Consider the following 15,963-nt stretch of genomic DNA (forward strand, 5'->3'; position numbering starts at 1 on the left):
GGAAAAAAAAAATGGAAAAATAAAAAAATTTTTCATTTTTATTTTTTACATTGACTTTGGCACATTGACAAAAGAAAAGCATACCAAAAACATTATGCAAAAAAAAAAAAAAGTATGAAGAAACATTAAATATGTTCCAACTAAAATTTCTAAATTCGCTTATATTATAATAAAAACTTCTACTTATAGCGAATATAAATAAAAAATAAAATATTTAAAATATTATAATAAGTTGGCAATAAAATAGAAACGAAAAAATTATTTTTATTGTAAAGTGTCCTAAAAATCTTCTCTGTTATACCATCTAATATACATGAGTATAATCCGTACACATATTTCACCTCTATTAAATATTTTTTTTTGTTTTTCCTTTTGTTTTCTTCTTCTTTTTTTTTTTAGCGTATATCAAAAAAATTTTAAGAAGCATAAAGCGCGCGAACATTCAATTTGTCATTGTGAAAATGTAAAAATATTTTTTTTTTTATAATAGTTTGAAATTTTTAAGAATTTTTTGTTTTTTTTTTTATTTGTCTTTTTGCTTTTAAATACAAGCATAAATGGTGATAGGTTAATAGAGAATAATGTATATATATATAAAATAATATCTATACATGCACATCTACATATCGATAACTTTCACTAAAAGTGTAGTAAGCGACAATTCATAAGTTTTGTGGAAAATGGAAAACACAAACTTTTCAGTTAGCTAATTATATATATAATATGGGGTAGATTTTCGTGACGAACTCGATTTTATGAGTTTGAAAACATTATGATCTAATTTCAAATATGGAGTTTTCATTGAAATTTTCCGAATATAATTGAATTTATTAAAGTTTCATCATTTTGTAAACATGATTCCATTCATTCAAACTATAATAACATTGAAAGTCGTAAAATTAATTGATATGAAATATTGCATATATTACGGGGTTGTAATTTTTCATACACAATTTTATAAATAAATCGAATTTTATATTTTTTCTATTTTATGTAAAGCAATATGCAAGAATTATTTACATACATAATGTTAATACACATGTATAGCGGAAATCTGTGTATATTAACTATAATAATATTATTGTTTATATTACCACCTTTTCGACACTCAAATTAACCTGAAACAACAAACCTATACAAAATTCTTATTAAAATATTTTTTTAATCTATTTATTGTTAAATAATAAAAATAATGCGATGTGGTCAACATACAACCGAATAAATTGTATATACATATGTATGTACTTTGTGCAAAGAAAAACATCTGCAGGGGTAAGTCAAAATTAAAAAATTAACATGACAAAATTTAACGTTGCTGTAATTGCGATTTTTTGCAATTCTTAATGTTATAGAAATACAAAACTCAATAAGGTTCAAAAATAATTAGAAAATATTGTAAAATTCTTAAAAATTACTTGTCTAAGTTTTCCTACTTTTTCACAGCGCACTTTACTTTTAAAATTGTTTTTCTTTAAGAAAACCAACCTTTAAATTTTAAAAACTATAATTTAAAATTGTATAACAGTCCAGTTTACTTCGCAACTTATTCGCAAACTTGTAATTGCTTTACTAATTTTCCCAATTTTAATTGTTTATACAAACTGTTTACAAATTTTTTTCGTGATTAACACAATTCCAATAATCATTAAAAATATTTTACTATTAAAAATTTGATTCCCAATTGCACTATATACATATGCACAAAATTTAACAATTTTTTTAACTTTAATAGTTTTTTATATGCGCTTATCATCTAATAGGTAAATTTGAAAAAAAATCTATAAACTCCTAATAAATAAATTAGTTCTTCTACATATACAAAAAACAATATTATATACATAATATAATTTCCTGAAGCTTTTGAACCCTTCAAGGGGAAAATAATAATATATTAGTAGTCAAACCACTTCAAATTTGTATTAAAAGAATAAAAGGGAAAAATTTCAAATCGTAATCTAAAAATTAGAATAAAATTTTTCCCAGAATATTCCCTTTAAAATCATTATACAACATTTAATCAGAATTAAAAATGGGATAATAGGAAGTATAACAAAATATAAAAGTTAAAACGAACGTTAAAAAAAAATAACTATTTTATACAAGCATATTTTCGAGTGAAACTGCAATTAAAATCAAATAATTATGGGGATTTCCAAATAAGTTTTCACTAAATTTTAATCCATATATTACGAAATGTTTTTTTTTTTTTTTTGGAAAAAGTCAATGTGCTAAAATTTTTCAGATGTAATAGAACAGATAATATCAGACAGTTGTTTAGGTCAATTATTCAACACTCCAATAAAAGAAGAGATGAGGAATATGCTTATAAATTTTAAACTAAAAGCTAGACAAATCAAATACGAAACAAGAGTATAATTCAATAAAAAGCAGTTTAACAAAGTTATACCAACATCCCATCGAAGTTATACAGGTAAGACAAACAATACACAACATTTCTTATCTTTAGCTTATTGGCTGCGCATTATGATAGAAAACTGATCAACTATTCTATAGGAGGTTTTAACAACCTCAAATTGATTAATAAAATTCTATGTTCCTACGACAATATTTTATATATACAACAGATTAATTCACCTCATGACGGACTATAAACAAGAGCTTGCGCCCTACACTGAAAAAACTATTATTCACCTAACCATGTTATATCAACCGTAAAAATACTTGCATTTCATTATTTTTCAAATAGATGGCGGTAAATTTAAAAGCATTAAAAAATTTTACTCTTAAAGAGAAATTTAAATGTGGGTGAGTAATTCAAACCTATTGACTTTATGAATTTTAAAATAATCATTCCCATTTAGTATAGAATGATCGCTCTGTTTCGTACGTTCCAATCCAGATAAAACTGTGAGTTTTAAAACAAAAACTGAGAGTGACAAACTCAAACATTACATGACAGCAACGAATTGTGCTGGTTTTTTTTCTAATCATCGAAATTTACTTCATTTCTATTTTTAACCATGAATCATGAAAAGTTGACCTAAATTTTCTAATGAATTTTCTCTTGTTCATTCAAATGTTCTTTTGACTTTTTTTTTTCCAATTTTTTTCTACAATCCTTTTTATTTTTTCATAAGGAAACTATTTTCACTTAAGTTACACACAAAACTACACACAATCTACTCAAATATCTTCTATTTAATACACCTTTTATTTTTTTTATTTTGAATTCTAACTTTTCATTAATTTTTGTTTGTACTTTTTCCATTTGTTGTTTTTGTTTTTTTTTTCATTTTGTTAGTTTTTCACATAAATTGCTTGCATTTAGTTCCATTTTGTCTTACAGAATATTTTGCTATCGGCTAATCCTTTAAATTTTCTAACCTTTCAAATTCTAAGAAAAATGTTGTTATTCCCCTTTTTAATTTTGGTACTTTTTTTTTTTTTTTTTGGGGTTTTTTCTCCCATTTTAATCTTTAAAAATAATATAAAGTAGAAAATAAAATTTAAATTGTGCCAAATATGGAAATAAAAGTTTTAAAATTCTTTTCTAATCATTTCTTTTCACATAAAAAACTTACAAATTTAGTAAAAAATAAAAAAAAGAACTAGAAAAAAAATTAAAAACCAAAAATGAAAATGAAAAATTTAAAAAGTCTTTAGGTAGGAAGCAAGCAAGTAAGGAAGCAAAATTTAGTTTCATTTTTTTTTTAATTAAAAACTTTTACCTACCTGGTGGTAAAAATCTTCTATTACCAACTGGTGCTTCAGCATATGGTATACCAAAAAATTGATTAACATCTCTTAAACCACTTTGCGGATGAAATGTTCTAATGATACCTTTAATTTTACCTTGTTTTAAATGAAATTCTTTTGTATATAATAATTTATTGATGTGTGATTGCATAGGTGATTTTCCTTTATTAATCATTAAATATGGTTGATCATTTGATTGTACTCCTTCATTATGATTATTGCTATTAAAATTATTATTACTATTAATATTAAAATAATTATTGTCACTATTATCATTAAGATTATCATTGTTACTATTAATAGTTTCCTTATAATTATTTTTATTATTATTATTATTATTATTGTACACTGTTATATTTTCATTATAAAATCCTGTCATTTTATTTGATTCACTATTATTATTATTGAAAATTGATAATGGTTGATGATAATTTTTATGATTATCATTATTATTATTATTGTTATTGTCGTTGTTGTTGTTACTAATTATATCTGAATTCTTATAATTTTCAATAATATCTTCATAAGCATAACTACCATTTGGACCTATAAATTCTTCGTCATCATCATTATCATTCTCTTGTAATAATAATGATGATTCTTCTGATAATTCTAATAAATTTGGATTCTTTGTATTTAAATAATCATCATAGTTGATGTCATCTAATCCTTCTATTGATCTTGATGATGATACCGCTGATGATGATGAAAATAATGGTGATAATGATTTCTTTTTTCGATGTAAATTTTCGTTTTGTGTTCGAGTTGGAACAATTGAAATAATTGATGATGATTTTGTTGATGATTTCGATGATGATGTTGTTGCTGTTACTATTGTTGTTGGTGTTATTATTACTGGTTTTATTATAGATGTTTTTTCTGTTACGGTTACTGTTGTTGCTGTTGTTGTTGCCGTTGTAGTTTTCGTTGTAAATTGAATTTTATTTTCATTCTCTTTTTCTTTATATTGATTTAAATCTTGAGTAATATGATTGTTAGTATTAGAATTAGAATAATGATTGAATTGTGAATTGAATTGATAATGATTACTACTATTTTTGAATAAATGATTTTTATATGAAATCGATTCAATAGAATCTATTGTATCCTTTTTTGGAAATTTCTGTTTTTCGAATTGTTTGTGCTGCATTTCATATTCTTTTTGTTTTTGATCATGTTTCTGTTGTTTTTGTTGATGTTTTCGTTGTTGTTGATATTCTTGTTTGTTGTTGTTTAAAAATAATAGTGATAGTAAAGAGTCTTCATTAGAATTATCAATATTTTTTTTATATTTTTGTTTTGTTTCCTTTAATTTTTGTTCATATGGTAATTGTTGTTGGAATTTGTTGTTGGGTGATTCAAAGGAGGTTTTCGAAATACTTTCAATAAATCCACTTAAGAATACAATAAGTATCAGACATTGATAGATATACATTGTGTTCGGTTGTTGTTTTTTTTTTGGTTTCTAAAGAAAATAGCAACAAAATTTGATGATAACAACAACAATATAGTAAAAATAAACAAAAAACGAAATAAGATAACGGAATGAAATGATATTTTTATCCTATAGTATCCTTAAAAAAATTCTTCATGTAATTTTTATTGTTGTCTTTTCTTTCGTTTTGCTCTCTCTCCAATTGAATTTTTCATTTAATTTGTTTAACTTTTTCAACTTTGTGTTATTTTTTTTTTTTGTTCCTTTTTAGGAAAATGAAACTAGCAATTCAGCAAGAAAAAAAAAACAATATTTAAAAAGGAAAAAATTTCCAATTTTTTTTTTTTCGAGAATTTTTTTTTAATTTAAAGCAATTTATTCATTTTCTTCTATTCCGAATTGTTATTTTTCCATATAGTTGGCATATATTTCTGTTGTACATTTTTAAGGCTTCCTTTGGCAAAAAAAAAAAGAACAATAATAATATAAAAAAGAAGGAAACACTTTATTTTTTTTTTACTTTTTTTTTATTTCATTTTATTTTAGGAAGAATTTATTTTCGTTTCTTCTTTTTTCGTATATTTTTTTATTCTTTTAATTTTTAAAGTTTTCACATGTGTAGGCTTTTTTTAAAAGATCAAATTGGTTTTATATGTTAAATTTAGATTTGAAAGAAAAAAAAAACTTTTTTTTGAAAACAAAATTTCATTTTCTATTTCAACAAAATGTACTGTTGTTAATTCTGGAATTTAAATAAAATATCAATAAAATAGTAACAAAAATAAAGAAATTTTTTTTTTAAATTTTAAAATTATTTTTTAAAAATCACAACAACACATTTAAATAAATCAATATAAAGTTTTTCACAAATGTTTCAAATTAAAAATGTAGATCAGCAGAACCTACATTTAATATTAAAAGAACGTTTTAGTATAAAAGAAGTGGAGGTAAAAAATTTGATAGGGTTGGATCTTCATGGACAAGAGTCCTAACTAGATGCTGTGAAAAAATTTTCTATGCGATTATACTATGGTAGTATTGTGGTGCACGCAAAAAGGAATTAATACAGGAAACGCAATCTAAATGACCACAAATATTGCAAAAAATTCAGTGTTACCAATATAGTTTACAAGTAATATTGAGTATAATTTACTATTGCGGCTTCATTTATTTAAGAATATTTAAAGCCAGTACGGCTTAACCTACGTTTAATCTATTCTTAATATTTTAATGAAATTTAAAAATCAAAACCTATTTTCTACACAATAGCCATCAAGTAATACCAACTGAAACAATTTATAATGCATCAACACCTACATAAATATTCGAATTATGTCCTATATGTATTATTAAATCATTTAAAACGACGAAACCAAATAATATGAAAATGATTCAACATTTCTATCCCATTGAATTTTAACATATTCTATATAATATGTTCAAACATCCAAAAATCAAAAAATAATGAAAAAATAATAAAATTTAATTCAAACAATTTCCAGACAACAATTCCTATTAATTGAAATTAAAAAATTTTCAATATTAATTCTTTTACATAGTATATATACAACTTACGGCATAAAAATTTATTGCAGGTAATTCGAATTTATTAAGAAAAATTTTTGTTTCCCGAGGGAACACTTTCGAAAAACATTTTATACTTTTTACTTTTTACACATTTTTTGTTCAATTTTTCATTGAAATACATAATGTGTGTATGTGTTTTATGTATATATACAAATGTATTTCACCTTTATAGGGAAAATATTTAACAATAAAATACTTTTCAATCGTTAATTTTTTATGGTTAAAAATTTATTTATAGTTTACTTTCAATTTTTAATTGTATTTTGAAAAATTTTATAAACACGTCATATGCTTACACCTATATAAATTAATATCAATTTTAATTAAAAAATAAAATATATTTGCATTTGAAAAATTTAAAATTTAAAAAAAAAAAAATAATAGAAAAAAATCTAAAAATAAAAGTTTATTTAGAGCGCGCAATTAATTAAAAATCATTAACGTAAGCGTTGTTATTTTTAAAATTGGCAATAATATTGCAGCAATAATAAATAATTAGTTCAATCAGTTTGCATTTTAATTTTATTATATATATACTAATTTTCTTTTCAGTCGTAAAAAAAATGTGTGCTTATATTTCATTTAAAGTTCTTTTTATCGTTAATATTGTTTAATTATATTCAATACGTCATGATCACGCGAAATGGTAGACATACTACTCTAATACAACCCTTGTAAAATAAGAGCTGCTATATCATTGCATTGTTTGCGACGTATATGACATTTTGACTATCATTGAGCCATATTGAGCCTTAATAAAAGTTATTTTGCGCCATCCTGTTAAAGTTATGTCTCCTTCGATCATTCGAAAAGTTGTTGACACAATGGAATTTCCCGCCTTGCACAGAGTAATTTTTAACACACTCTCAAACCATTTTCTATAAGTTCTGTATTATATCATAATAATATTAATGTATCCATTAACAAACTTGTTTTGTTCACTTTATAGTAAAAAATTGATTTTCCTAATACTAAATCTAAAATTTTCATATGTCATTTTGCTAATTGTATCAATTATTATAATTACATTAAATTAAAAATTCTGCTATAGCATTACAATGCAACCCAAATACCTACATTATATACAACTTATACACAGTGATTTTTTTAACTATCTGTATATTCGATATACAAACTAACAATAATGTTTTAAAACCTCATTGCCGTCAATCAAACTAACAAACACAATTTTTTTTAAGTAAAATCAATCCTATAAATTTATATATTAAAACTATTGTTCCAACTAAATTTAATTTTTTGTTACCAAGAGCCGACAAGAAAAGAAAAAAGAAAATTTTGATTGAAAATTGACAAAAGAACCCCGGCAAAATATCAATAATAAAAACTGACTATTTTTAGTATGATTTGAAAAAAAAACAAAATTGTGTTGTTGTAATTTATGTTTTGATATTTTTTTTCTTATTAAAAAAGAATAAGTAATTTAATTTTTAAAATAATTTAAAATCCAATGAGTAATAATTTAATAATTTTTTTGTATGACTTATTTTTATACAATTGTCTACAAAATATGCCAAAAACATTACGCACATATTTTTAATTTAAAAAAAAAAAAAATTATATTTGAAATTTTTTATTTTAATTATTTTATTTACTTAAAATATTTTATTTTAATACACATTATATATAAATATGTGTACACATTATTTATTCTCATAATAAAATTTTTTAAATAATTTTTAATTTCATTTCTGTTTTTTTTTTTTTGTTAAATACAAAAACAAATTTAATAGCCCACTGAAAACAGAAAGTAAAATAATATAATTAAATGTTAATAAATATTCTTATTATCGTTTATGTACATAAATGTGTTCTTGTATACATATAATATACATTTGGTTACACTAGAGTGTATGAAAATTAAAACTATTATATATTTTATATAATTTTAATTTTAAAAATATTTTGAATGCACATGTTTTCTATATATTCATTCAATTTATTTGAAAAAAAACATCATATTTCATAAATTAAATATAAATACACATAAACACTTAAAATTTTTATTTTATTTAATTTTCATATATTTGCAATCAAATTATTTTTAAATTGTTTTTTCTTTTTTAATTTATTTATTAAATATTTTCATTTTTCATAATTTTTTATTTATTTAATTTTTATTTAATTTTTTCAATATTCATGCTTTAAATATTTTAGATTTTTTTCATATATTTTTATTTCACATAAGTATATGTTTTGTATTTTTTTTTTTAGAATATATTTTAATTTTTTTATTATTATTAATTTTCTCTGTTATTTATTTTATATTTTTATAAAAGAGCAAATTTGTAATTAATTATTTATTTTTGTGTTATAAATTTTGATATAATTTTTTTAAATTTTGTTTGTTGTTTTCTCTTTTTTTTTTTGTTTTTTAATATTATTATTTTAAAATATTTGTTAATAAATGCGTATTTTTATAAAAAACAAAAATATACAAATTCACGCTTATTTTCTATACGTATATATTTTTTTTGTCACATCTTTTTAATAATAATGTTGATAATATATCTATGTATATTATACACATAATTATATTTTTAATTTAAAACATTCTGTAGGTAGTAATATATATTTGCATAATATATATATGATATATATATATGTACATATAAACAAAATATATAATATTTCTATTGAATATATTATATTGTTTTATTAAATATATTATACACTTAAGTATTTGAACTTTGTACACTTTTCTAATACCTATATGAATTCTTATATTATATTAATATTTCATACTCATATAATATTCAAATATTATTATTATACATATTTATAATATACATATATACAGATTATAAAATAAAGAATATGTACACTGATGTACAACAGTAATATTAATAATTCATAATAAATCTCTTAAATCACTTTTAACCTCAAAAAAATATAAAAAAAAGAAACAGATAAAAGAATAAAAGAACAAAAATAAAAAACAATTCGTTATACCGTTAAATAATTCTGTGTATTAAGAAAAAAAATTGAGAAAAAAAAAAACATTTTCAAAAAATATAAAATATTTTTTTTGTTTTTGTGTTTTTTTTTTACTTTTTATGTATTTTTGTTGTGCGCACAATATTTGAAATAATTTATAATGTTTTTTTTTCTAAAATAAAACATAGAAATGATTTTTATTTAATATTATTTTTTTAATTCCTTTATTTTTTAATTTTATTTATTTTTTAATGGAATTTTAATGTACAAATGTAAAACTATACACACATATAAAGAAATTTTTTAATTATTTTTTAATTTTTAACATAAAAAATTATTTTTGAAATTCAAAAAATAATAATTTCAGTATTAATAAAATATTTTTTAAGATTTAGGAAATTTACATTCTCACTTCCTGCTTGTATAATTTTATCAAATATTTCCTTTTTGCAATTTTTAATAAATTTGAATGCAAATTTATTAAAATTAATTTTTAAATCTTAGAAAAGAATATTTTAAATATTTACACTACAATTATTGGTTAATTTAAATAAAATTTAAAATACAACAAATTTTAAATTTTAAAATTACAAAAACAAAAAAAAAAAACAAATATTTTAAAAATTATTTGAAATTTTTTACTTTTCTAATTTTTTTTTTTTAGGAAATTACATTGACCCCGTTTTCCTTATTTATTATTTTATTTTTTTCATTTGTTTTCTTTTAATTTATGCACGTTTTATTTTTTATTTTTTTTTTGCTTAAATATTTTCCTCGACCCGGTATACAAATCAATATAATTATTTTTTCCTTCAAAAACGTATGAACAGAATGAGATGCGCAAACACACTAAGAGAGAAAAAATAAACGGAACGATCTTCTAAAAATTTTGTGATGTGACATAGAGCAAGCCAAAAAAAAAAAAGAAGATGAATATATTAAGTTTTAAATAAAAATCCAAAAATAAATCATTAATAATGTTATTATTCATTAGTATTACAGAAATCGTTTAATTCTTTAGCGTAAATTTTTAGTTAGTAGTCCTACCAAAACTGAATTACGTGAGCAATGAACATATCTAAAAAAAACCACAAGAAAAATATATGAAATGAAAAATAAATTTTCTCTTAAAATTGTTAGATGATAAATTAACATAACAGACTGTTAACATTATATTATTTAAAAATTATAATACATATAAAAAATTTATAAATAAAATTATATAAAATACAAAATAAACAGTGAGCAAGTTCTGAAGCATTTACTTTTTGCATTTCTTTAAAAATAGAGAAAATCAAAAAATATTTATGGTTTTCTTTTATTTTTCTAACATTACTATAATAAAAGAGAGAGAGATAATTAAACAGCTGTTTCTTAAAAAAAAATACGATGAAAAACTTATAATATTGAGGATTAATATAATATTATTTACTTTTATAATTGATAAAAGTGTTGCCATTTTAAAAAAAAAAAAATTAAGTAACGATCTTATCCGATTAAGAATAATGAATAGAAATATATGAAATAATTTTTAAATTAAATAAAAATTATTTAATAAAATAATTTCATATCAATATTAATATTAAGTATATAATTCTTATCAGATTAATTTTAAGTTAACTAAATACAATATCCAAAGAGTACTTGCATATGTAAAAGATTTTACTTTTCTTATTTTACGACAACACTGACTTTGCAACAAAAATAATGCTGTTTTAAATAAAACTCGTCTGTATTTTTAAATTACTATAAAACAACGCAGCATACATATATAACTTTAGTTCAAATAATGATATTTTTAACTTAAAAATAAAATTCATTAAAATTATCTGAAACTGAGTTGTAAAGATCTTTTAAATTAGATGCTATTTTGTAGTTTTAATGATTTTTAATGATTTTAAGATTTTTGTAATTTTAATGATTTATACAAATAATGAGCTTGCGAGAAACTTAAACTCGAAATCTGTGAAATGATAAAACTGTATGCTGTATATTGTACGCCATTTTATGTCATAACTGTAATATATGTGTAATTAATTTTTAGATTAAGAACTTATCGCTTCAAAAATCAAATCACATTGTGTAAATTAAATTTTTGGTTTAAGCTTATTCGCGATTTACAGTAAATTTTTATAATTAAAATTTTTTTTTAATAAAACACAATCTGAATTTTTTGGTTATTTTTTAATTTAAAACAGAAAATAAATTTTCTTTTTCTTTAAAAAGCAATCCTAATCCTAAATTTCCATGACTGATTTTTATTATTGTATGTGACAAAGTTAAATGGATGGTTTTTTTTTTATTTTTTGTTTTAATTAAGAAACAATTTTAATTTTTTGTGCTCGTAAAATGAAAGAATATAAAATTTTTGTAACCAAGCATTAAAATAAACTACAATATAATTTACTGCCAGTATAGCTTTCATCAAATTCTCATATAATATGAAATATTGTTTTCCTTATGATATTCTTATACCATCTAAAATTATATTTTAAGTGTGTACGTACAAATATACATAAATAATACGTTCTTATTTAAAAATAGATGCTTTCAAAATTAAAGTTGTTTTGGGGTAAAATTTATAACTCTAATTATTTTACTGTACATTTAACTGAAAAACATGGGACATAATTTTTAATAGAAAAATGAATAAAAAAAATTCATATTTTTATTAAAATGTTTTTTAGATTGCTTTTTTTTTATTAGAATCTCTATTGCAAAATAGAGATTTATTTTTAAATTATATTATTTTTATATTTTTCAAACGAAATTTTATATTTTTTTTTTCGAATTTCCAATATTTATATTTTAATGATATAAAATATATAATTATAATAAATTTTAATTTAAGAGGTGTTCATGTTAAAAATTATATATAATTTCATGAATATTTAATATATATGAATAATATAGTATATATGCAAATAGTCAGAAGATAATTTTAGAATTTTCGATTTTCAGAAAAATTTAATGATAATAAACTAATAAAATTAATGTTCGTTTATGCTTCGTATCAATAATCATTTAAATTAACCGAATTCATGGATAATTATGATAATTTATAATTATCAAAGATAAAAATTATGTAATATAAACAAGGAGACATAAACTCCAATATACAAAACTTTGGGGTATACTCTGAGTATCGAATCACCAAGTAATAGTGACAATTACGAGTATCATAAAAGGTTTGTAATTATTATTGCAAACACAAACCAATTCATACAAATTATTTGTATCTATAGTTAAATTTCTGAAATTTTTACAATAAATATCACTATCACTTACTGATTTGATACTCAGAAGAAGCCCAATTGCTTACAATTTTATTTTTCAAAAATATCAAAAGTATTTCAAATTAAATAAGTATGTATAAAAATTTTGATTAAAATATTGGTTTGAAAGTAAAATATTATGATGCAGTTTATTACTTCAATAATAATTAATTACAAATGATCTTCAAAGACTTGCCTATATCTTTTATAATATTATTATGATATTAATTACTTTGATCTTCAAACAAAATTTTCATTGATTTAAATTTGTAAATAAAGAAAAATTTCAAATTGCAAAAGATATCCAATTAAAATTTATATTTTCAATAAGACTATTGTATATTAAAGTTAATTATAGTACATGCATTATTATTTGAATGATCCTCAAAGAAATGAAAAAAAAAATATAAAGACTTTATTATGGTCTATGGATTATTAATTTATAAAAGAGATTTCCATCTCATTTAATATGAGACAATAATTTCTAAAATTTAATTATTAATTAAATAAGTATTTGCATCATTGTAATGTGTTCATGTTCCCTCAGAAAATTAAAACCAAATTGATGATTTGCAAAGTAGCATAATTCCCTTGAGTTGTTGAAAAATATTTATTTTAATTAAAACGATCATTTGCTAAAATTAATTCTAATTTTCTGTATCAAATATTTGATACTATACACTTGTTTGTGACAGTATAATGATGTTGTCCACGTTTAAATATTGTATTATGATGTCATCTCTTATGGTTAATAGAAAGCTGATCAGCCTCCACAAGTTTTATATTTCATTTATAAAAAGACCTTAAAATTATACAAAATAGCTACTATTAATTTGCATCATTCCACATTTAATTTTTAATATTACAATTTATCAATTGCTTTATATCTTAATCAATTAACTGTACTTTTACTTAGTTCTAATAGTCCTGGTCTTCTTGAAAAATTTTCATATTTGTATAGTATTCAAAAATTTTTCTTAATATTTTTACGTTTATATTGATATAACAATTAAAAATTTAATGTATTCGCCAACAATACACGAAATAGAGCAACTATAATATACGTTCTAGTAAATAAAAGAGTAATTTAAGTAAATCCTATTTAAAAAAACAAATGCATATTTTATTAAGTAATTCTAAAAGTAAATATTTTCAAAAATAAAGAAAAAACTAGATTTAATTTTATAAAAATAATTTTAATCACTTTTAATTTTAGTCGCATTCAAATTATTTCTTTGAATTTTTAAAATAAAAATATACACAAATTAAACCGCAGAAAAAATAACGAAAAATTAGAAGAAAAACAAAATTAAGGCGGAAAATACCTAGTTTCTTGTGTGTAAAAAGAAGGGGTAAATCGCTAGAATACGAAAACGTCACAAAAATATTTCGTGTGGATATTTCGTTTTTTTTTTTTATTTTTCTCTTTTAAAATACAAAATTGCATAGCGAAAAATAGCGTTAGTGTTTGTAATTTTTTTTTTTCTTAATATCACGTTCTTGATCTGCAAGTTACTATAATTAGAACTGCATGCAAAAATAAAAATTATTTTTTTTTCTCTTGTTTTTTTTTTCTTTATTTTCATATTAAATTTTTAGCATTTTCTAGATTGTTTTTTTTTTGGTTTGCGTTCTTAATCTTTTCACAAGAGAAGAAAAACAAAAGAACAAAAAAAAATTTATTTTTTTCAAATAATTTTTTTCTCTTTAAAATGTTTACAATTCTTATTATGGCTTATCCAAAATCATGGATGCACTATACGCGCTTACAATATACGTAAACATAATAAAGGATCATTTACATTATTGTTTACTTAAAAATGCTTTTTTTTTATTATAGTACATTATAGTTTTAAGATTCTTCTTTTTAATGGAAGAAAAATAAATAAATTTTCTTTTTTTTGCTTTTTCGTTTTTAATTGAAAATTCAATATAAAATACAGATTTTTTTGACTTTTTGTTTTCATTATATGATTTTCATTTTGTTAATGGAAAACCATTAAAAATTTTCCCCATTAGTCATGTTGTTTTATTTTTTAATTTTAATTTATTTTTAACCATAATTTTGATTTTTATATTATTGTATATGAGAATTTCTATATTATTAAACAGGTAAAGACCAAATATGAAAGAACATCTTATGCGTTCCTTTAAAATTTAATTTTTATTTTCAAAAATTTTTGAATTTATTATGAATTTATTGGATTTTTCAGACTACCGTACCATAAAAATGAGTTTAAACATCTATATCTTTATAAATTACTGTAGCTATTTTCTTCTTTTAATATCTTGAGCATGATGATTTTAAGCTAAAATGATAGAGTAAAATTAATGAAATATTAAGTGTTTTAAAAAATTTTTACTGCATTAAGGAGCTTATTTCCTACCTAAAAATGGAAAATTTTTATTTATGTAGGTTAAATAGCAATGAAAATCTACTATTCTACATTAAATTAATTTTTATAAACCCTTTTATAAGAAGTTTAAGTTAAATTTACATTTTAACCTCATTATATCACGTACAGCACCATACATTTTAAATGCACTTTATAATCTATGAAAACTTCTTTGAACAAATTTTCAAATAATATTTAGGCGCGCGCTCTTCCTTACACCAAATAGCAAACTACAAGAAAAAGAAAAAAAAAATTAAAAAATGTCATTTTGTTTATGCTCATTTTAAGTAGGATGCAAAATAATTATTTTTGATAAAAAAAAGATAAAGGCAAAATAAAATAAAAAAAATAAAAATATAAATAAGAAAACAAAATATTTACGTTGACATCAGCGCGTACTACATAATATGTATGTATGTATGTAAATAAAAAAGACCTTTTACTAAAAATTCGCTCATGTACCTATGTACATACAGACACATTTAAGTGAACATAGAGCTAAAATGTAAAAAATTAAAATAGAGGAATTTATATTAAAATATTTGAGCCATATGTGCAATTACTGTTTCAAAAGAAAATCACATCAACAAGTAAAACA

General features: G+C 20.8%; 1 protein-coding gene across 1 annotated transcript in view; it reads right to left on the minus strand.

The window, feature by feature from the left end:
* Nucleotides 1-10,612, minus strand: part of LOC129607939 (uncharacterized) — a 43,165-nt gene extending 32,553 nt beyond the window's left edge. The window contains exons 1-2 of the mRNA XM_055519206.1: nucleotides 10,367-10,612; nucleotides 3,694-5,775 (exon numbers count right to left, since the gene is read on the minus strand). Coding sequence (XP_055375181.1) covers nucleotides 3,694-5,152 — 1,459 coding nt within the window. The 5' untranslated portion in view covers nucleotides 5,153-5,775; nucleotides 10,367-10,612. The remainder of the gene's footprint in view (nucleotides 1-3,693; nucleotides 5,776-10,366) is intronic.
* Between the last annotated feature and the right edge of the window lie 5,351 nt (nucleotides 10,613-15,963).

Source organism: Condylostylus longicornis, unplaced genomic scaffold, assembly GCF_029603195.1.
Source record: "Condylostylus longicornis isolate FDR11 unplaced genomic scaffold, ASM2960319v2 ptg000030l, whole genome shotgun sequence".
In the NCBI taxonomy this organism is placed as follows: Eukaryota; Metazoa; Arthropoda; class Insecta; order Diptera; family Dolichopodidae; genus Condylostylus; species Condylostylus longicornis.